Source organism: Canis lupus, chromosome 10 (assembly GCF_011100685.1).
Source record: "Canis lupus familiaris isolate Mischka breed German Shepherd chromosome 10, alternate assembly UU_Cfam_GSD_1.0, whole genome shotgun sequence".
Lineage (NCBI taxonomy): Eukaryota > Metazoa > Chordata > Mammalia > Carnivora > Canidae > Canis > Canis lupus.
In genome coordinates this window covers 17,198,476-17,221,895 of record NC_049231.1, presented here as the reverse complement: position 1 = coordinate 17,221,895, position 23,420 = coordinate 17,198,476, and the positions used below count along the sequence as shown (strand labels likewise).

At 37.7% G+C, this 23,420-nt stretch overlaps 2 protein-coding genes across 2 annotated transcripts; both read left to right on the top strand.

Moving 5' to 3' along the window:
• Window positions 1-6,452: 6,452 nt before the first annotated feature.
• On the top strand, window positions 6,453-7,400 carry LOC119873563 (olfactory receptor 6C2). Its single transcript, XM_038551554.1, has one exon. It carries the CDS (start codon window positions 6,453-6,455, stop codon window positions 7,398-7,400), a length of 948 nt encoding a protein of 315 aa, XP_038407482.1.
• Window positions 7,401-21,118: 13,718 nt separating this feature from the next.
• OR6C87 (olfactory receptor family 6 subfamily C member 87) lies at window positions 21,119-22,030 on the top strand. The gene has a single exon (NM_001388942.1). The coding sequence runs from the start codon at window positions 21,119-21,121 to the stop codon at window positions 22,028-22,030; it is 912 nt and encodes a 303-aa protein (NP_001375871.1).
• The last annotated feature ends 1,390 nt before the right edge of the window (window positions 22,031-23,420 follow it).

Sequence of the window (23,420 nt, the reverse complement as noted above, 5' to 3'; positions counted from 1 at the left end):
GCTCAGCAGGGAATCTGCTTCCCCCTCTTCATCTGCCCCTTTCACCCCACCTCCATCCAACTCCCACCTCCTTCGTAGGAGGGATAAAATCTCTCTTTCTCAATAAGTAAATAAAATCTTAAAAAAAGAACCTATTCCTATAATATATTGCCTCCCACAACATAAATCCTAATAATAAATAAAACTTCATTGTGTGAAAAATATTAAAATGAAGAATAATTGTAAAAACAAATACTTGCCTCAATTAAAATATAAAATGAAAATTAGGAAAAGACATAGAAGTGATGCTGGTATAATAAAAAGTAATAAAAAGTAGAGATTAACTTTATTTATTCAAGCATTTTGCACAAAGGGCATTTTCTCCCGCCTTTACTTAATCATGACAAATGTTTTAATCATGAGCCCTAATCTACCATTATCGAATCATAACTCCCAAAGCAATTAATATGCAACCATACAAGGTCTTTCCAGATTTCTAAGCAGTCATCTCATCTCCAAGCTACTGTAATTCCTATTTCCCCTTTATAATTGATCAAAAGCAACATTTCTTAACCAGTCCTTCAAACCTTAGTTTATGTCTTAAAATATTTTCACATGGGTTCCTCTTAACACATATTTCGAATTCTCAGGGGCAGATATTTCACAACAGAAATTTTAGAGCCATGCTTCCAATTAAGTGAAATATTTTTGAGTCATCCATGGTCTTAACAAGCATTGTCTGTAGGCAGGATAAAAATATGTTTGCCATATATTTTTTTTCCTGTTTGCCAAATGTAGGTAAATACTCCTGCAATTAAAAAAATAAATTCAGGGGTGCCTGGGTGGCTCAGTGGTTGACTGTCTGCCTTCGGCTCATGGTATAATCCCAGAGTCCTGGGATCAAATCCCACATCAGGTTCCTGTGGGGAGCCTGATTCTCCCTCTGCCTATCTCTCTGCCTCTCTGTGTGTCTCTCATGATTAAATAAATAAAATGTTAAAATAAATAAATAATAAATAAATAAATAAATTTGTTCTTCAATGTTATTGAACATAGTAATTTTTTCAATACATATTAGACATTTTACAAACAAAATTATATCATGGGGGATTAGGTAAGGCAAAATATTTTGATTATTAAAGTCTCATATACCCATATCTTTAGAAAGTGTAGTAGAAGATTGGGTTAAGCTTGCACAATTTTTCTCATTAGTACGATGGGTACCTGATCTCTGATGCTGTTGTTCTTATTGTCTCAAAGGAGAGCATCCCTGCAGCTATTTTAGTTGCTTTGCCAAAGTTCATTAAGCAAAATATTCCTTGGTGACACTAGAACTCAGGTCTCTAAGGATCCTTTACGTTATTCGTAAACATGATCTCAGGGCATCCCCAGAAGATAGAGCAAAGGACCATAAATATTATTTTTGGAGTAGAAAAGCCAATCCCTGGCTGAGATCAATCAGAGATGACTTCCAAAACCCTGAGGAAATTTGTTTATTCTCTTTCCTTACGTTAAGTTTTCTTCCCTTCCTGGCCGAGACCAAAGGAAAATGCTTCCAATGTTTAAAATAAGAGTCTCCAATGACAGTTTTTATATGATATGAAAACAGAAAACTCAAAGAACTCAAGACCCTCCAGAAAATGCCTGGAGAGTGACTATGAGTTGATAATCCCATTGGACCTGGGCTGAGGCACATCTTCTCCGCACAACACAGTGAAACACAGGAAGAGCTGCCAGCTGAAGCCACCAGTAGTTACCTAGAGTAAGTACTGTAGGTAGACATAAGAGTTACTTTCTCCTATAGGAGATAATAGAAAGAAACATTTGCTGGCATTTCTTCTGTAATATGGTTACTTAAGCTTGTTTCAACTTTTAATGTGGAAAATTGTAGTAGACATGTTGTGAACTATGCAATAGCCCTTTGTAAGACTTAAGGTCATATAGCCAGAGCTATATTTTTGCATCCATAATTAGTCACACATGTAGGGTAATTTCAAGAACATGCGGAAATACGCCTTCCAATCCTTGGAATTTGTACCCCAAAAGAATATTACATTGCTTAAAATGTCCACATTTTCTAATTTGTAAATATTCTCTTACAATGAAAAATTTTAAAAGAATTAATTTAATCCTTCCCAAACATCTGTTAATTCAACAAAAATATTCCCTTAATATCTAGTTCCTCAATAACAATAATTTGAGTAATTGGATGACTGGAGGAGAGAGAGGCCATTTTTATTGTTCTTGGAGCACAATTTGTTCTCTAATGACTTGTATGACACTGTTCAAGATAACAAAGTGAAAAGAATATTTCACAAGTGCAACTTTTGCCTGCTGTGTATCTAGAGAGGAAGGATGGAAAAGGAGATGAGAGCAGGATGTCAATTTTTAGTTACTTTGTAGTTTGTTCTACTTGCCCTTTTTGCAGCCCTGAAGTAGTCGGAGAGCTTCAATTCTTAGATAAACCAAAATCAAAGGACAAGGCAAAGAATAAGCCATAGTAAATTATTAGCACACTGTTTTATTTGCACAAAAGAGAAACCGTTAATAAATTGATTTTCTAACACAAGCAAAAATCGAATTTGCCCAGAGATTGAGGGGATATGAAAAATCTCAGGGGCCCCTGGGTAGCTCAGAGGTTGGGCATCTGCCTTTGGCTCAGGGTGTGATCCCGGGGTCCTGGGATCGAGTTCCACATCGGGCTCCCTATGGGGAGCCTGCTTCTCCCTCTGTCTGTCTCTGCCTCTCTCTGTGTCTTTAAATTATTTTTTTTAAAAAGAAAGAAAAATCTCAGGAAGTTTGAGAACAAAGAACTCTGCTTTTCTTTCCTTGTATAAGCCACTGATTGGTATGAGTGGCTCACAAAGAAATCACTCTCTAGGAGTGGAAGGGTCATCCGTTATTTGGATATTTCAGAATTCCTTTTTGAGGTTGACTGATTCCAAACTCCTGAGATTTCCATTACCCAAAGAATCTCATTCATGATCACATATACTAGGGGTGATAGAGTAACTAGTATACATCCAACTCCCAATTCATAATCACCACAAAAGAGAGCAATTTACTGAACATTGTGCTACTGATGTGCGACTGATTGATGGAAAAGGATATAGAGAAAGGAGTACTGACAAGGCAACGAAAAGTTGAATGAAAGAGTTTTTAGAGGCCCTATGGCAGTTTCAAGGCACAGAAATGGGAGGATACCATTTTCCCTTACAAAAAGTTGGTTCATTGGTTTGTCTCTATGCTTAGGCATTTGTTTCTCTAAAAATTGGTTCTACATAGCACAAAAAAATTGGACAGATAAATGAATTTCTAATATGTGTATAAAAAGATGGGTGAAATTCATACTATGAATATTAAAAGACACTTCATTTATTGATTGCATTGTATAAAAGGGTCAGTAAGAGATAAATAGGTTTTTGGGTGTAGAATCGGAAGTAGATTATTTAAATGAGGAAATAGGTTCTATCTTGAGTACACTCACTGGAGTTAGGGCAATTCGAATCATCCTGATGTTGCAGTGTAAGCCTGTTAATTATCATTATTGCCTAAAATTTTCTCTCCTTTAAAAAATAATAAAATGCAAACTGAGTTAAATTATACATAAGGTACATTAAATCATTCATCTAAAATTATGAAAGCATTCTATGTGTCAGACTCAGTTTCTGCAATAACAAGGTATATAGCAGAGAAAGAACAAATTCCTTGTGCGTAGAGTTCATTTGTTAGTGACCTAAGTGATCCAATGACTATTCTTGAACTCCTGGAATATCTCCATCTATAGTATCTATGTGAATTGCTACTGATTTCAATTAAAGCTATACAAAGTGATTCTTGAATGAAGAACATCAATACTTCTTATCAGACAACGAGGGTTGAGACTAGAGATTGAGATGGGGAAGCTAAAGAAACCGTGCCACACTCTAGTTTCTTTTTAGGAGAGGAATGAATCTTCAAAAACAGTGTAAGTGATTTCAGCTTTAAAAAAGAAAGGAAAGCATAAAGGGCTAGTTTCCAAGATCTATGAAGAACTTATTAAACTCAACGCCAAAGAAACAAACAATCCAATCATGAAATGGGCAAAAGACATGAACAGAAATCTCACAGAAGAAGACATAGACATGGCCAACACGCACATGAGAAAATGCTCTGCATCACTTGCCATCAGGGAAATACAAATCAAAACCACAATGAGATACCATCTCACACCAGTAAGATTGGGGAAAATTAACAAGGCAGGAAACCACAAATGTTGGAGAGGATGCGGAGAAAGGGGGACACTCTTACTCTGTTGATGGGAATGTGAAATGGTGCAGCCACTCTGGAAAACTGTATGGAGGTTCCTCAAAGAGTTAAAAATAGACCTGGCCTACGACCCAGCAATTACACTGCTGGGGATTTACCCCAAAGATGCAGATGGAATGAAACACCGGGACACCTGCATCTCAATATTTCCAGCAGCAATGTCCACCATAGCCAAACTGTGGAAGGAGCCTCGGTGTCCATCGAAAGATGAATGGATAAAGAAGATGTGGTTTATGTATACAATGGAATATTACTCAGCCATTAGAAACGACAAATACCCACCATTTGCTTCGACGTGGATGGAACTGGACGGTATTATGCTGAGTGAAATAAGTCAATAGGAGAAGGACAAATATTATATGGTCCCATTCATTTGGGGAATATAAATAATAGTGAAAGGGAATAGAAAAGAGGGAGAAGAAATGGGTGGGAAATATCAGAAAGGGAGACAGAACATGAAGACTCCTAACTCTGGGTAACGAACTAAGGGTGGTGAAAGGGGAGGAGGGTGGGGGTGGGGGTGAATGGGTGACGGGCATTGAAGGGGGATGCCTGGGTGGCTTAGCGGTTTAGCGCCTGCCTTTGGCCCCGGGTGTGATCCTGAGGTCCCGGGGTTTAGTCCCACATTGGGCTTCCTGCATGGAGCCTGCTTCTCCCACTGCCTCTCTCTCTCTCTCTCTCTCTCTCTCTCATAAATAAATAAAATCTTTAAAAAATAAATAAATAGTAAACACTAGAAGAGAAGATGGCTTGGAGAAGGACCATAATTTCATTTTGAGCAGTATGAAGTGTCTGTGGAACATCCAACTGATGATATACACTTAGCAATTTTTTTATTTGGAAAAGTTCCAGACTTTGGAATTCATCAATTGCACCAAGTGAAATCTTCTTGGAGAGCATGGAGTAAGAAGAAGAACAAAGAGGAAACAAGAAAAGAGAGGTTTCAGGACAAAATATTTGGGAATAGCAATGCTTCATAGGTTAATAGAGGATGAGGAGGCCATAGGACACTAAAAAGAGATAGAATCTGGAATAGAATCAGGATTATGGTATGGAATCCATTTGAAGGGGCTATCAGGCAAAATAACTACAAAAAATATGCTAATGGCTTCAACAGTAAAAACGTTCTTATGGGTGTTAGAGCAGTAGGAGGTTGGACATGAAAATAGGGTTGCAGAGCCCTAGGACCTAAACTAAGTAGGAGTAGGATGAGAAGGTGGAAATAATAGTATCTTTTCAAAGGAATAAAAAATGTAATCAAAGATGCATAGCCTGTGGGTCACCTTGGTTGAGCATCCACCTCTTGGTTTCAGCTCAGATCTTGATCTCAGGATTGTAAGATCAAGCCCACATGGGGCTCTGTGCTAGGCATGAAATCTGCTTCAGATTCTCTGCCTCTCCCTTTAGCCCTCCTCACAGCCTCTCAAAAAACTAGATACACAGCTCCTGGAAGACTATTTATTGATATTAAACACAGATTTCATTTCAGGGCTTTTGAGAGAAATGGAGCCACAGAGAACTAAAAAGTCAGGTGTATGCATATGAAGATATTCCTTTTTTCACACTTTAGATAAAATAATTGCATATCAAACTATCTTTAAGAATAAGGAGTACAAGCAGATAATAATAAAGAGACAAAGGGAAATCTCAGGATCCAGTGCTGTGTTTTGTTATCATTGTTGTTTGTTTGTATTCCAGGTAAAATGCATCTTAACCTTAAAACAATCTTTTGAAAATAACAACTGAAGAGAAGTCATGTTCTTCATCATCTGGATATGACATATATCCAAGGTTTGTCTTGGATAAAGAACATTTAAGTACACATTAAGTAACATCATTTTTTTGCTTTTATTTGTAAATCCAATCCATGTAATGAATTACAAACAATTAACATGTACATTTGTAAATTTTCAGGGGGAAAGAATGATCTGAGAAAATGTTGGATTGTTTTACATTAACATGAATCCTGAGTATTTGCTCATATATGGAATATTCAAGAAGGCTAGTTGGAATAGTGGTGATATGGATTATGATGTGAAATGAGAAAATAGACTGATTTGCTTGGTTTTTGTATTCAGTGTTTTGCTACAGAATTTTAATACTGATCTTCCCACAAAAATCTCTTTTATTTTCATAGGCTGATGGTTAGATTTCAAAAGTCAGTGATGAGAAACTATACAGCAATAACAACTTTTATCCTGTTGGGACTGACAGACGACCCACAACTGCAAATCCTGCTCTTTATCTTTCTATTTCTCACCTACATCTTGAGCGTAACAGGGAACCTGACTATTATCACCCTCACACTGGTGAACTCCCATCTTAAAACTCCTATGTACTTTTTTCTGAGAAATTTCTCCTTCTTAGAAGTGTCATTCACCACTGTCTGCATTCCTAGATTCCTGTATAGTATATCAACAGGGGACAATACTATTACCTACAATGCTTGTGCAAGTCAAATATTTTTTGTTATTCTCTTTGGAGCAACTGAATTTTTTCTCCTGGCAGCCATGTCCTATGATCGCTATGTTGCTATCTGTAAACCACTTCATTACATGACCATCATGAGCAATAGGGTGTGTAGCTTATTAGTCTTCTGCTGTTGGGTGTCTGGCTTGATGATCATTCTCCCACCCCTTAGCTTGGGCCTCCAGCTGGAATTCTGTGACTCCAATGCCATTGATCATTTTAGCTGTGATGCAGGTCCCCTCCTGAAGATCTCATGTTCAGATACATGGATGATAGAGCAAATGGTTATTCTTGTGGCTGTATTTGCACTCATTATCACCTTAGTGTGTGTATTTCTGTCCTACACATACATCATCAGGACGATTCTGAGATTCCCCTCTGTCCAACAAAGAAAAAAGGCCTTTTCCACCTGCTCATCCCACATGATTGTAGTTTCCATCACCTATGGAAGCTGCATCTTCATCTATGTCAAGCCATCAGCAAAAGAAGAGATAGCCATAAATAAAGGTGTTTCGGTGCTCACTACTTCTGTTGCACCCTTGTTGAACCCCTTCATTTACACCTTGAGAAATAAGCAAGTGAAACAAGCTTTTAATGACTTCATAAAGAAGATGACATTTCACTCAATGAAACTGAAGTTTTGATAAATCAGTGTAAAATGAAAGAAGAAAGTCCTCTAAACATTTAACAACAGCTTCTAACTTGTTTCATTGCTTTGCTTATAACTTGATCATATTAACCCTCTCAAAGACATTTAATAATACATCCTAATCTCATCTTAATTGAACTCCTTTTTCTTTCAAACCAAATTCATACATGGTGTTTTCTTTCACTGTAAAACTATAAAGTATAAACTATAATAGAACTTATCGCCACTTCTGACCTAATCCTTTCTTCAGTGTTCTGGGGAAGGAAGGAAAGTAATAATATTAAAACTATATAAGTGCTATAGAAGACACATTACATAGTAATAAAACCAGTTTCTTTCCCTAACCAAAGTCATCAAAATTAATGGCATAGTCGAAGACCCAAATACAATATAGAAAACAGTGAGAGCAAAGATGCATTAAAATAAATTAAACCAAATAGGGCATTCTAGGGCAGTCGAAATAATGAAAACAACAAATTGAAACAGAGATATCAATGGGAGTTTGGGAATAATCAGAATTGAAGAGATGGAAACAGCTTCACAAACGCTGATTAGATGTATTACTTACTTATATTTATGACAGAATTTCACTTAAAAGGCATACATTTAATTTACGACAAATGTAAACAGGGGCACCTGGGTGGTTTAGTGGGTTAAGTGTCCAACTCTTGGTTTTGGCTCAGGTCATGATCTCATGGTCATGAGATCAAGCCCATCAAAGGGCTCCATGCTCAGCAGGGATTCTGCTGCTTGATTCTCTCCCTCTGCCCCTCCCTGCACTCACTCATGAGTACTTTCTCTCTCTAAGTAAATAAACCTTCTAAAATAAATAAATAATTAATTAAAAACTAAACATTATGTCACTTATTATATGTTACAAAATTAGAATAAATGCATAAGAGCAAATTGGAACACCAAATTTTAAATGACAATGAAATAAGACCATTATTCACATCTACACAAGGCTAAGTGAATGATTTAAGAAGATATCAAGAATATGTAATCAGTAGAAATAGGAAAAAATTAGAAAATACAAAAATGATAAATTTTAAATTCTAAAGTGGGCTCTGAGGGGCTCCTGCATGGCTCAGCCAGTTACTCATTTCAGCTCAGGTCGTGATCTCAATGTCATGAGATCGAGCACCACATAGGACTCCTCACTGAGCAGCAAGTCTGCTTGAGATTCTCTCCCTCTCCATCTCCCACCTCCTCTGCTTCTTCCCCTATTTGTGCCATCTCTTCATCTCTCAGATAAATAAATTTTAAAAAATCAATAAAAATAAAAGTGGGCTTTGAAGTAACATCTAAAATTATTTTCTTTCTAAGATTTTATTTATTTGAGGGAGAGAGAGACAGAGAGAGGGAGGGAGGATGGGGGGGCAGAGAGAGAAGCAGACGTCCCTGCTAATTAGGGAGCCCAATGTAGGGCTTGATCCCAGGATCCTGAGATCATGACCTGAGGCAAAGGCAGATGCTTAACTGACTGAGCTTCCCAGGTGCCACTCTTTTAATTATTTCTATTGGCATAGGTTTGAAAATAAATGTATTTTTCCAATTACCAATGATATGCCAAACTCTTCAAAGATTATTTTTAAAATAATATCAACTCTTACCAATCCTGGAAATACATTTTAGTTGTATCAAAATGTAGGCTGAAGAAGATTGACACATTGACCAATACATCATAGGTAGTGAATAATGGAGCCTGAATTCTGATATCAAGTCATGTCCACTTCACTACAACTCATGACCTTTCAAGCAATAGTGTAGTTTTGCTGTGGAAGGGCTAAGAAAAGACACTGATTCAAAGTATGTAATCTACATAGTAGTTGGGATCTCTCTCTGTAGTCTTAGACTCAGTTTATTGATGTGTCTACTTTTCAGTTCATTAATTTTCTTTACTGACATCAAAGAAAAACATTAAGTTGTCTAAACATTTCAAAATTTATGTAATCGTTTTTATATATTATGCTATTCATGAAAAAAATCTTAGTGGTTTTTGAAATTCCATGTTATGATTTGTTATTCTAATCCTTTCTTTCCAATAAAAAATGCATTGTGGTAAGGCAAGTCTGTGAGGGTGACATTGTATAGAGATAATTTTGAATCTTCTCTTGTTTACATATGAAACTAAGTCATTTTAAAATGTTGACATTTTTCCCATGTTTATTAATCTATAACATGGTATAACCATATTGAGATATGAAGGTTAGAATCATAGTCCTAAATTTTAAGGTAACATTTCTGAGTACAAAATTATTGGACAAAGATTATGAGCAGTTTTATAGTGCAAATGTCCTTTACCTCTTGATTTAACGGGGGAACATTTATTCATCTGTTTTAGAGAACATTCCTTACATCTCTCTGAGATATTTACATAACTGATAAAAACTTGAGGCTTATTTAAAATGATAATACCTTGTTGTCCTGAAAATAATTGCCTTCAGAGCACTTGGGTGGCTCAGTCCATTGGCTAACAACTCTTGGTTTTGGCTCAGGTCATGATCTTGGGGTAGTGAGATCCAACCCCATAACAGCTCTTCTCACAGCACAGAGTCTGCTAGAGATTCTCTCTTTTTCTTTCTCCCTCTGCTCCTCCCCCAGCTTGTGCACATACAGGCATGCCTATTGCTCTCACATTATCGTTCTCTCTCTCTCAAATAAATAAATAAATAAAAACTTTTATTTTTTAAATTTATTTTTAAAGATATTTATTTATTTATTCATGAGAGACACACAGAGAGAGTCAGGGGCAGCGGGAGAAGCAGGCTTCCTACAGGGAGCCGGATAGGGGACATGATCCCAGGACCACAGGGTCAAAATATGAGCTAAAGACAGCTAATGACTGAGGCACCCAGGTGCCCCAAATAAAAACATTTTAAAAAGATAATTGCCTTCAATAGCTATGGTAACTGTAAAATTTCATTTTAATTCTCTTCTCTCTAGGAGTTTACTTATAGCATAGTCCTTTCCTCTTCTAATCAGAAATTTTGTTGAAAATTAATGTATTAAGAAAATCGCTTTATAATGTCTGAGCAAAGAGTTTTGATATGGAGCTAGATTTTAAATATGAAGCTTACCACAATTTTCTACAACTATTTTATCTTGTTTTATCTACTAATATTGTATTTAATTTCATGCAGGCTTGTATCATTCTTGTTAATTCTCTCTCTTGCACATGGTCTATATGCAATGTTCTTGTAACTTTAATGTCTCCCTGCTAGTTTCAGTTGTCGCTGCTTTTCAGGCTTGTTTATCAGAGATGAATGGGAAATCAATCGGTTTAGATGCTAACATTTGATTTTTCTCAGCTTTTTGCTTAGCAGCCTGTCACCCTGTGTTTCCAAGGGAAGAGCTAGCACAGTAACTAGAACATAAGCCCTGTATTTGATTCTTCATGATTCCTATAAACTAAAACGCATGACCACCAAGTACATCAGCTATGCGAGCTAGTGAGTGAGTTAACACATTCTATCATGTCATCTCACCTTTAAATCTCCTCTGCTTACAAGACAAGGATTTTTTTTCTTTTTTTAAAGATCTTATTTATTTATTCATGAGAGACACACAGAGACAGAAAGGCAGAGACACAGGCAGAGGGAGAAGCAGGCTCCACGCAAGCAGGTGCCTGACGTGAGACTCGATCCTGGATCCGGGGATCACGCCCTGAGCCAAGGGCAGATGCTCAACCGCTGAGCCACCCAGGCATCCCCAAGACAAGTATTTCTATAAAGTAGCCCGGTGATTATGAAGTTAGGGTTCTAAAGGCTGTTAGGTCTTTCAATCCAATCTGCAATTTTTTTATCTCTGTCCAAAAATACATTTTTTATTGAGGTATAATTTACACAACACAAAATTCACAATTTTAACCGTTCCACTGTGTGCAATTCACGGCTAGCCATACATTCACATAGTTGTACAATCATCAGCATAATCTACTTTCATAACATTGTCATTACTCCAGAAAGAAACTCTTTAGCTATTAAGCAGTGACTCCGTGTCACTCCCTTCCTCCAGTTCCTGGCAACCACTGACGTGCTCCCTATCTCTAGAATTTGCCTATTCTAGACATTTCATATAAATTGAATTATACAGTATGTGTTGCCTTTTGTGACTAGCTTCTTTCACTTAGCCAAGGGCAGATTCTCAACCACTGAGCCACCCAGGCATTCCCAAGACAAGTATTTCTATAAAGTAGCCCGGCAATTAGGAAGTTAGGGTTCTAAAGGCTGTTAGGTCTTTCAATCCAATCTGCAATTTTTTTTATCTCTGTCCAAAAATACATTTTTTATTGAGGTATAATTTACACAACACAAAATTCACAATTTTAACCGTTCCACTGTGTGCAATTCACTGCTAGCCATACATTCACATAGTTGTACAATCATCAGCATAATCTACTTTCATAACATTGTCATTACTCCAGAAAGAAACTCTTTAGCTATTAAGCAGTGACTCCGTGTCACTCCCTTCCTCCAGTTCTTGGCAACCACTGACGTGCTCCCTGTCTCTAGAATTTGCCTATTCTAGACATTTCATATAAATTGAATTATACAGTATGTGTTGCCTTTTGTGACTAGCTTCTTTCACTTAGCATAATGTATTAATGGTTTACACATGGTGTTGAATCTATTAGTACTTTATTCTTTTCTATGGATGAATAATATTCCATTGCATAGATATACCACATTTTGTTTATCCACTCATCAGCAAATGGACATTTAGATTGTTTCATTTTGAGGCTGCTATGAACAATGCTGTTATGAACATTCATGTATAAATTTTTGTTTGAATCATAGAATATTTAGATGTGCTTTTTAATATTTAAAAGAGCTTGTGATGATATTAAAGGGGCATAAAAAATTGGAGGAATGATCATATAGATTATTTTCTGAGCCAGCAATATCACATTAGCAGTAGAAATATAAATTAATCATATTTTATTTGAAATGCATTTGTATGTCTAATACCTGGAAATACTAATACTATACACATAAATATGTATATATATGCATATATATAATGCTTTCTGAACCATTTCATAATAATTTAAACATAAATTAAACATTGTGCCTCATTATCTATCTCAGGGCATATTTCCTAATAAGATCATTATGTTATATAACCAAAATATATTGATCAAAATCAGAAAGTCTGACATTGATATATTATCTAATCCATAGTACATATTAAAATTTTATAATTTTTTTAAGTGATGTCTTTTTTTTAAAAGATTTTATTTATTTATTCACGAGAGACACACACAGAGAGAGGCAGAGACACAGGCAGAGGGAGAAGCAGGCTCCATGCAGGGAGCCTGATGTGGGACTCGATCCTGGGACTCAGGGATTACGCCCTGGGCCAAAGGCAGACACTCAACCACTGAGCCACCCAGGTGTCCCAAGTGATGTCTTTTATACCATTGTATTCCCTCTAGATCCAGCATAATGCAGGATTATATATTGCATTTAGTTCTCTCATTTCTATTTAGCTCTGTTAATCTAGAACAGCTCCTCAGCCTATATTTCACTTTATTTTCCTCATATTTTCAAAGAAGACATGTTACTCAAGCTCATCTGATTTTTCTTCAAGGTTAAACTGGTATTTGGGGGGCAGCCCCGGTGGTCCAGGGGTTTAGCGTAGCCTTCAGCCCGAGGTGTGATCTTGGAGACTTGGGATCAAGTCCAACATCAGGCTCCCTGCATGGAGCCTGCATCTCCCTTTGCCTGTGTCTCTGCCTCTTTCTCTTTATGTGTCTGTCATGAATAAATAAATGAAATCTTAAAAAAGATTTTAGGGTATTTGGGTGTTTTTTTTTTTTTTTTTTGGCAGGAGTAATACAGAAGTGATGATATAGATCCTTCTTGGTCCACATTTTCAAGAGCCATATAATGCTGATTTTCCCAGGGGTGGCGATAATTGAACACCTGGCTAAGGGGCCCTCCAAACCTTGCTAGACTGCAAAGTTACTATTTTCTCCATGTAATACTAAGAAGTTTCTTAGGAGATATTTTGAAATGGTGTAAATATCCTGTTCCTTATGAAACTTTCACCACATCTTCTTTATCCTTTCATCTGTCGATGAACACCAGGGCTCTTTCCACAGTTTGGTTATTGTAGCTGCTAAAACATTGGGGTGCAGATGTCCTGGTGTTTCACTGCATCTGTAGCAGTGCAATAGCTGGGTCATAGGACAGTTCTATTTTTAACTCTTTGAGGAACCTCCACACAGTTTTCCAGTGTGGCTGCACCAGTCCACATTCCCACCAACAGGGCAAGAGGGTTCCCCTTTCTCCACATCCTCTCCAAAATTTGTTATTTCCTGTCTTGTTAATTGTCGCCATTCTCACTGGTGTGAGGTGGTATCTCATTGCGGTTTTGATTTGTATTTCCCTGATGGAAAGTGACACGGAGCATTTTCTCATGTGCTTGTGGCCATGTCTATGTCTTCCTCTGTGAAATTTCTTTTCATGTCTTTTGCCCATTTGATGATTGGATTGTTTGTTTCTTTGGTGTTGAGTTTAATAAGTTCTTTATAGATCGTGGAAACTAGCTCTTTATCCGATAGGTCATTTGCAAATGTCTTCTCCCATTCTGTAGGTTGTCTTTTAGTTTTGCCTTTTTTTTTTTTTTTTTTTGCTGTGCAGAAGCTTTTTATCTTGTTGAGGTCCCAATACTTCTATTATTTATTATTTATTATTAAATACCCTAATTTTTTTTTAAGATTTGATTTATTTATTCATGACATTAACATAGAAAAAATCAGGCAAAAATCTTACAATTTTTACTTTGTTTCCCTTGCCTTCATGGATGTATCTTGGAAGTTGCTGTGGCCAAGTAAAACAGGGTGCTGCCTGTGTTCTCCTCTAGGATTCTGATGACTCTTTTCTCACATTTAGATCTTTCATCCATTTTGAGTTTATATTTATGTCTGGTATAAGAGAATGGTCCTGATTAATTCTTCTGCATGAGGCTGTCCAATTTTCCCAGCACCATTTATTGAAGAGACTGTTCTTTTTCCAATAGATTAGCCTTTCCTGCTTTGTCGAATATTAGTTGACCATAGAGTAGAGGGCCCATTTCTGGATTCTCTATTCTGTTCCATTGATCTATGTGTCTGTTTTTGTGCCAGTACTGCACTGTCTTGATGACCACAGCTTTGTAGTACAACCTGAAATCTGGCATTGTGATGCCCCCGGCTCTATTTTCTTTTTCAATATTCCCCTGGCTTTCAGGGTCTTTTCTGATTCCACACAAATCTTAAGATGATTTGTTCCAACTCTCTGAAGAAAGTCCATGCATTTTGATAGGGATTGCATTAAACGTGTAAATTGCCCTGGGTAACATTGACATTTTCACAATATTAATTCTTCCAATCCATGAGCATGGAATATTTTTCCATCTCTTTGTGTCTTCATCAATTTCTTTCAGAAGTGTTGTGTAGTTTTTAGGGTATAGATCCTTTACCTCTTTGGTTAGGCTTATTCCTAGGGATTTTATGCTTTTGGGTGCAATTGTAAATGAGATGGACTCCTTACTTTCTCTTTCTTCAGTCTCACTGTTAGTGTACAGAAATGCCACTGACTTCTGGGAATTGATTTTGTATCCTGCCACACTGCCAAATTGCTGTATGAGTTCTAGCAATCTTGGGGTGGAAGCCTTTGGGTTTTCTATGTACAGAATCATGTCATCTGTGAAGAGGGAGAGTTTGACTTCTTCTTTGCCAATTTGAATGCCTTCTATTTCTTCTTGTTGCCTGATTGCTGAGGTGAGCACTTATAGGAATATGTTGAATAGCAGTGGTGAGAGTGGACATCGCTTTCGTGTTCCTGATCTGAGGGGAAAGGCTCTCAGTGTTTCCCCATTGAGAATGATATTTGCTGTGGGCTTTTCATAGATGGTGTTTAAGATGTTGAGGAATGTTCCCTGTATCTCTTCACTCTGAGGAGTTTTGATCAGGAATGGATGCTATATTTTGTCAAATGCTTTCTCTGCATCTATTGAGAGGATAATATGGTTCTCCTTTTTTCTCTTGTTGATGGGATCTATCATGTTGATGGCCTTATGAGTGTTGAACCAGGCTTGCATCCCGGGAATAGATCCCACTTGGTCATGGTGAATAATCTTCTTAGTGTACTGTTGGCTCCGATTGGCTAGAATCTTGTTGAGAATTTTTGCATCTGTTTTCCTCAGGGATATTGGTCTAGAATTCTCCTTTTTGGTGGGGTCTTTGTAGTTTTCCAAATGTGATGCTGGCCTCAAAACAAGTTTGGAAGTATTCTCTCCTTTTCTGTTCTGTTTCAGAACAGCTTTAGTAGAATAGGTACGGTTTCTTCTTAAAACGTTTGATACAATTCCCCTGGGAGCCATCTGACCCCAGACTTTAGTGTCTTGGGAGGTTTTTGATTACTGTTTCAGTATCCTCTGTGGTTATTGGCCTATTCAGGTTTTCTATTTCTTCCTGTTCCAGTTTGGTAATTTGGGATTCCCCAGAATTTCATTTGTTTCTTTTGGGTTGCCTAATTTGCTGGTATATGGCCGCTCTAATACGTTTTTATATATTTTTTAATTTTTATATTTTATAAATTTATTTTTTATTGGTGTTCAATTTGCCAACATATAGAATAACACCCAGTGCTCATCCCATCAAGAGCCCCCCTCAGTGCCCATCACCCAGTCGCTCCCCACCCCCCACCCACCTCCTTTTCCACCACCCCTAGTTGTTTCCCAGAGTTAGGAGTCTCTCATGTTCTGTCTCCCTTTCTGATATTTCCCACTCATCTTTTCTCCTTTCCCCTTTATTCCCTTTCACTATCCTTTATATTCCGCAAATGAATGAGACCATACAATGTTTGTCCTTCTCCGATTGACTTAGTTCACTCAGCATAATACCCTCCAGTTCCATCCATGTCGAAGCAAAAGGTGGGTATTTGTTGTTTTTAATGGCTGAGTAATATTCCATTGTATACATAAACCACATCTTCTTTATCCATTCATCTTTCGATGGACACCGATATGCTCCTTCCAGTCTGGCTATTGTGGACATTGCTGCTAGAAACATCGGGGTGCAGGTGTCCCAGCATTTCATTGCATCTGTATCTCTGGGGTAAATCCCCGGCAGTGCAATTGCTAGGTCATAGGGCGGATCTATTTTTAACTCTTTGAGGAACCTCCACACAGTTTTCCAGAGTGGCAGCACCAGTTCACATTCCCGCCAACAGTGTAAGAGGGTTCCCCTTTCTCCACATTTCTGGTTTCCAGCCTTGTTAATTTTCCCCATTCTCACTGGTGTGAGGTGGTATCTCATTGTGATTTTGATTTGTATTTCCTTGATGGCAAGTGATGCGGAGCGTTTCGTCATGTGCTTGTTGGCCATGTCTAGGTCTTCCTATGTGAGATTTCTGTTTATGTCTTTTCCCCATTTCATGACAGGATTGTTTCTTTGCTGTTGAGTTTCATAATTTCTTTATAGATCTTGGATACTAGCCCTTTATCTGATACGTCTTTTGCAAATCTCTTCTCCCATTCTGTACATTGTCTTTTAGTTTTGTTGACTGTATCCTTTGCTGTGCAAAAGCTTATCTTGATGAAGTCCCAATAGTTCATTTTTGCTTTTGTTTCTCTTGCCTTCATGGATGTATCTTGCAAGAAGTTACTGTGGCCAAGTTCAAACAGGGTGTTGCCTGTGTTCTCCTCTAGGATTTTTGATGGACTCTTGTCTCACATTAAGATCTTTCATCCATTTTGAGTTTGTATTTGTGTATGGTGTAAGACAATGGTCTAGGAACCACTTTTATTCAAAAACAATAATAGGAAAGCAATTTTATGGTCATAAATAAAGCATAAAGTGCAGTAAACTTTTGAAAAATTGTTGTATATCATTAGCAATCAACAAAATGTGAATTAAAGTGAACAAAGAATCAAAATATTATGACCAAGTAGGATTTATCCCTGGGACACAAGGCTGGTTCAACACCCGTAAAACAATCAATGTGATTCATCATATCAGCAAGAGAAAAACCAAGAACCATATGATCCTCTCATTGGATGCAGAGAAAGCATTTGACAAAATACAGCATCCATTCCTGATCAAAACTCTTCAGAGTGTAGGGATAGAGGGAACATTCCTCGACATCTTAAAAGCCATCTATGAAAAGCCCACAGCAAATATCATTCTCAATGGGGAAGCACTAGGAGCCTTTCCCCTAAGATCAGGAACAAGACAGGGATGTCCACTCTCACCACTGCTGTTCAACATAGTACTGGAAGTCCTAGCCTCAGCAATCAGACAACAAAAAGACATTAAAGGCATTCAAATTGGCAAAGAAGAAGTCAAACTCTCCCTCTTCGCCGATGACATGATACTCTACATAGAAAACCCAAAAGTCTCCACCCCAAGATTGCTAGAACTCATACAGCAATTCGGTAGCGTGGCAGGATACAAAATCAATGCCCAGAAGTCAGTGGCATTTCTATACACTAACAATGAGACTGAAGAAAGAGAAATTAAGGAGTCAATCCCATTTACAATTGCACCCAAAAGCATAAGATACCTAGGAATAAACCTAACCAAAGAGGTAAAGGATCTATACCCTCAAAACTATAGAACACTTCTGAAAGAAATTGAGGAGGAAACAAAGAGATGGAAAAATATTCCATGCTCATGGATTGGCAGAATTAATATTGTGAAAATGTCAATGTTACCCAGGGCAATATACACGTTTAATGCAATCCCTATCAAAATACCATGGACTTTCTTCAGAGAGTTAGAACAAATTATTTTAAGATTTGTGTGGAATCAGAAAAGACCCCGAATAGCCAGGGGAATTTTAAAAAAGAAAACCATATCTGGGGTCATCACAATGCCAGATTTCAGGTTGTACTACAAAGCTGTGGTCATCAAGACAGTGTGGTACTGGCACAAAAACAGACACATAGATCAGTGGAACAGAATAGAGAATCCAGAAGTGGACCCTGAACTTTATGGGCAACTAATATTCGATAAAGGAGGAAAGACTATCCATTGGAAGAAAGACAGTCTCTTCAATAAATGGTGCTGGGAAAATTGGAAATCTACATGCAGAAGAATGAAACTAGACCACTCTCTTTCACCATACACAAAGATAAACTCAAAATGGATGAAAGATCTAAATGTGAGACAAGATTCCATCAAAATCCTAGAGAAGAACACAGGCAACACCCTTTTTGAACTCGGCCATAGTAACTTCTTGCAAGATACATCCACGAAGGCAAAAGAAACAAAAGCAAAAATGAACTATTGGGACTTCATCAAGATAAGAAGCTTTTGCACAGCAAAGGATACAGTCAACAAAACTCAAAGACAACCTACAGAATGGGAGAAGATATTTGCAAATGACATATCAGATAAAGGGCTAGTTTCCAAGATCTATAAAGAACTTATTAAACTCAACACCAAAGAAACAAACAATCCAATCATGAAATGGGCAAAAGACATGAACAGAAATCTCACAGAGGAAGACATAGACATGGCCAACATGCACATGAGAAAATGTTCTGCATCACTTGCCATCAGGGAAATACAAATCAAAACTACAATGAGATACCACCTCACACCAGTGAGAATGGGGAAAATTAACAAGGCAGGAAACCACAAATGTTGGAGAGGATGCGGAGAAAAGGGAACCCTCTTACACTGTTGGTGGGAATGTGAACTGGTGCAGCCACTGTGGAAAACTGTCTGGAGGTTCCTCAAACAGTTAAAAATATACCTGCCCTACGACCCAGCAATTGCACTGTTGGGGATTTACCCCAAAGATAGAAATGCAATGAAACGCCGGGACACCTGCACCCCGATGTTTATAGCAGCAATGGCCATGATAGCCAAACTGTGGAAGGAGCCTCGGTGTCCAACGAAAGATGAATGGATAAAGAAGATGTGGTTTATGTATACAATGGAATATTACTCAGCTATTAGAAATGACAAATACCCACCATTTGCTTCAACGTGGATGGAACTGGAGGGTATTACGCTGAGTGAAGTAAGTCAGTCGGAGAAGGACAAACATTATATGTTCTCATTCATTTGGGGAATATAAATAATAGTGAAAGGGAATATAAGGGAAGGGAAAAGAAATGTGTGGGAAATATCAGAAAGGGAGACAGAACGTAAAGACTGCTAACTCTGGGAAACGAACTAGGGGTGGTAGAAGGGGAGGAGGGCGGGGCGTGGGAGTGAATGGGTGACGGGCACTGGGTGTTATTGTGTATGTTAGTAAATTGAACACCAATAAAAAATAAATTAAAAAAAAATAAAAAAATAAAAATTATGTATAATTAAAAAAAAAGAAATAGCTAAAACTTCTTAAATCTGATATTGCTAAATGTTATTTATAATAAGATGGTCGACTATATTCAAAGTGAAACAAAGCTAGCCAAAAACAAACAAAAACCAAGGATTTGACTCTTCAACTCTATAAACATACTCCTAATGTTCCCTTACTTCTCTGTAATAAATTTTTAATCCAACACATTGCTATGCAATACACACAAGGAGCAATATGTCATTGTCAAATGTGTTTCCATTGTCAAATGGAAATTCAGTTTAGAATTTTAATATCAAGAATCTATCCTTACTGAGAACCCTTTGATGGGAAAAGGCAGAGCGGGAAGTTCTCAAGATCTGGAGAATAGGAAACGGTAGCAGCCAATTAGAGTATTTTACTACTAAAGAAATCTATAAGAGGGATCCCTGGGTGGCGCAGCGGTTTGGCGCCTGCCTTTGGCCCAGGGCGCGATCCTGGAGACCCGGGATCGAATCCCACGTCGGGCTCCCGGTGCATGGAGCCTACTTCTCCCTCTGCCTGTGTCTCTGCCTCTCTCTCTCTCTCTGTGACTATCATGAATAAATAAATAAAATCTTTAAAAAAAAAAAAAAAGAAAGAAATCTATAAGAAAGTACTGAGTGAGACAGTACAATCCCAGATCTCAGCTTGCAAGCTGGGGAGAAATTCTTCTTAGCACAAGGATATTCAAGGAAGCATCGAAATATATCATATAGATATTCTATTCTAAAAGTAGAAAGAAAATACAACCAAATGTAAATATTACAATATTAAATGTGTAAGTTTGAAGTAAAAGTCATATGGTGAAAAGCTGGAAAAAATTGGACTGCTAACACATTTAAATGAATCTTTAAAAAATACATCCAATAAAAATGTATTTTTCCCCAACAAAAATGTCTTAAACTCCCAAGAAAATGAACTATATAAGCTGACACAGGATAACCTATGTGATAAGTGTTCATTGCCTTTTTAATAACTAATACACATGTAAACTTTAATACTGGAATTATCTTACCAAATACCATTGTTAATTTTTCTTAGTTTTCTCTGCTAGAAACATGTCTACACATAGAAAATTTGAGGAGGGCAGAATTGTTGATTCAAAAGCAACTTATGAAGATAGGACTCTTTTTCAATGATGTTTATAAGACGATAAGTTGTAGATTTATTAGAAGCAGGAGTAGGACATAGGTGATTCAAATGTGAAGAGTCAGTTTGTGTGATACAAAGAGGTATTTATCGTCATGCGTTTTGTGGTAAGTTCTCCAATAACCAGTTATATAGGAATCACTCAGATTTACTTGAAGTTAGAAGCTGGCCAGGAGTTTGAGTTCTTCATATAGTCTCCCTTATTGTTTCAAGCAGATTGGGCAAAAGACAATAGTCAAGGATGAGAAACCAAACGGCACTAACAACTTTCATCTTGCTGGGACTCACAGAGGACCCTCAACTAAAAATTTTGCTTTTTATGTTTCTGTTTCTTTCCTACATGTTGAATGTATCTGGAAACCTAACCATCATCATCCTCACTCTGATTGATTCCCACCTTAAAACACCAATGTATCTTTTCTTCCAAAATTTCTCCTTCCTAGAAATTTCATTCACAACTGCTTGTGTCCCCAGATTTTTATATAGCATATCATTGGGGGACAAATCCATTACCTATCATGCTTGTGTCAGTCAACTGTTGTTTACAGACCTCTTTGCAGTAACAGAATTTTTTCTCTTGGCCACTATGTCCTATGATCCCTATGTGGCCATCTGCAAACCCCTGCATTACATGACCATCATGAGCAGAAGAGTCTGCAAGAACTTCATCGTCTTCTGTTGGGTAGCAGCACTGATCATCATTCTCCCACCAATTAGTCTAGGTTTGGGCCTGGAATTCTGTGATTCAAACATGATTGATCATTTTTGTTGTGATGCATCTCCTATCCTGAAGATCTCTTGCTCAGACACATGGTTGAAAGAACAGATGGTTATAGTCTGTGCTGTGTTGACATTCATCATCACCCTCATGTGTGTAGTTCTTTCTTACATTTATATTATCGGGACCATTCTAAGGTTTCCCTCTGCTCAGCAAAGGAAAAAGGTCTTTTCCACTTGTTCTTCCCACATGATTGTTGTTTCCATTACTTATGGTAGCTGTATCTTCATTTATGTCAAACCTTCAGCCAAGGATGAGGTAGCTATTAATAAAGGGATTTCACTCCTTATTACTTCTATCTCACCAATGTTGAATCCCTTTATTTACACACTGAGAAACAAGCAAGTGAAGAAAGCTTTTCATGATTCAATTTAAAAAATTGCATTCCTATCAAAGATGTAAAGGAGAAATGAGTCAATGAATCTAACTGAAAGGAAGGATGGAAAGGCACAAAACCTGAAGCTTCTCCAGTCATACTGACACTCTCACTTTCTTTTTAAGCAGCTTAATGTGAACCCTATTCCACTGTTTATTCTCCACTAAAATTAAACTCTGTGTATATTTACTCTTAAATTATGACAGAAATTGATATTTGCTAAATATGTTGCTTGTTATCACTGGAAACACAGGAAACCACGTTTTTGGGTTAGGGGGTAGGGGTGTTGGCATATTTCTACACTGTTAGGTTTGACTATGTAGCCTATGTTATAGTTAACAGAATGGTTGTGGAAGTGATGTGCACCATTTTTATACCAGGCCTATAAAACATCTAATATGTGATTCACCAGCCCTCTTTTTTCCCACCTACCAATCAGATGCCCAGGTTTCAATGACTTTGTAAGCTTCAGACTGGTGATGAATGACGTTGATTTTCTTTTTTCTTTTTTTTTTTTTTAATTTTTTATTTATTTATGATAGTCACAGAGAGAGAGAGAGCGCGGCAGAGACACAGGCAGAGGGAGGAACAGGCTCCATGCACCGGGAGCCCGACGTGGGACTTGATCCCGGGTCTCCAGGATCGCGCCCTGGGCCAAAGGCAGGCGCCAAACCGCTGCGCCACCCAGGGATCCCATGACGTTGATTTTCCATCTCAGCTATAGTATTCATCCAAAGCACAGGCAACCACAGCAAACTTTTTGTTTTAAGATTTTAAATGTATTCATGAAAGACACACACACACAAACACACACACACACACACGCACACACACACACACACACACACACACACACACACAGAGGCAGAAACACAGGCAGAGGGAGAAGCATGCTCCATGCAGGGAGCCTGATGTGGGCCTCAATCCCGGGTCTCCAGGATCACGCCCTGGGCCGAAGGCAGGCGCTAAACCGCTGAGCCACCCAGGGATCCCCAACCACAGCAAACTTGATAAAGCTTCTTCTCTGCCTCACTCAACTCAGTTGTCACCAGATTTGACAGGTAAAATATTGCAGAACTATCCCTGCTATGTAGTAAGGAGACTACATTCACAGTTACATCTATTGTGGCTAAATGGATGAAAGTATTATTAGAAGTATATACTGTTAAATTTAATACTAAGGAAATTATATCTTGACTATTGTCATCTTCCTCCTCAGATACCCATAAATTCAAATATAGCCCAAAACAACCATATGAGGTAAATAGTACTACAAACAATGTATACAAACTTGTAAGTTATAATAGTACCCACCTCCCTTTCACATCTTCTGGTCCTATAAACATCTCGAGCTAAGTGCTTAAATTACTTCCTTTCATATTCACTGTG

Excerpts from the sequence above, each read along its gene's own strand:
- OR6C87 (NM_001388942.1), top strand. The coding sequence starts at position 21,119 with ATGAGAAACCAAACGGCACTAACAACTTTCATCTTGCTGGGACTCACA.
- LOC119873563 (XM_038551554.1), top strand. The coding sequence starts at position 6,453 with ATGAGAAACTATACAGCAATAACAACTTTTATCCTGTTGGGACTGACA.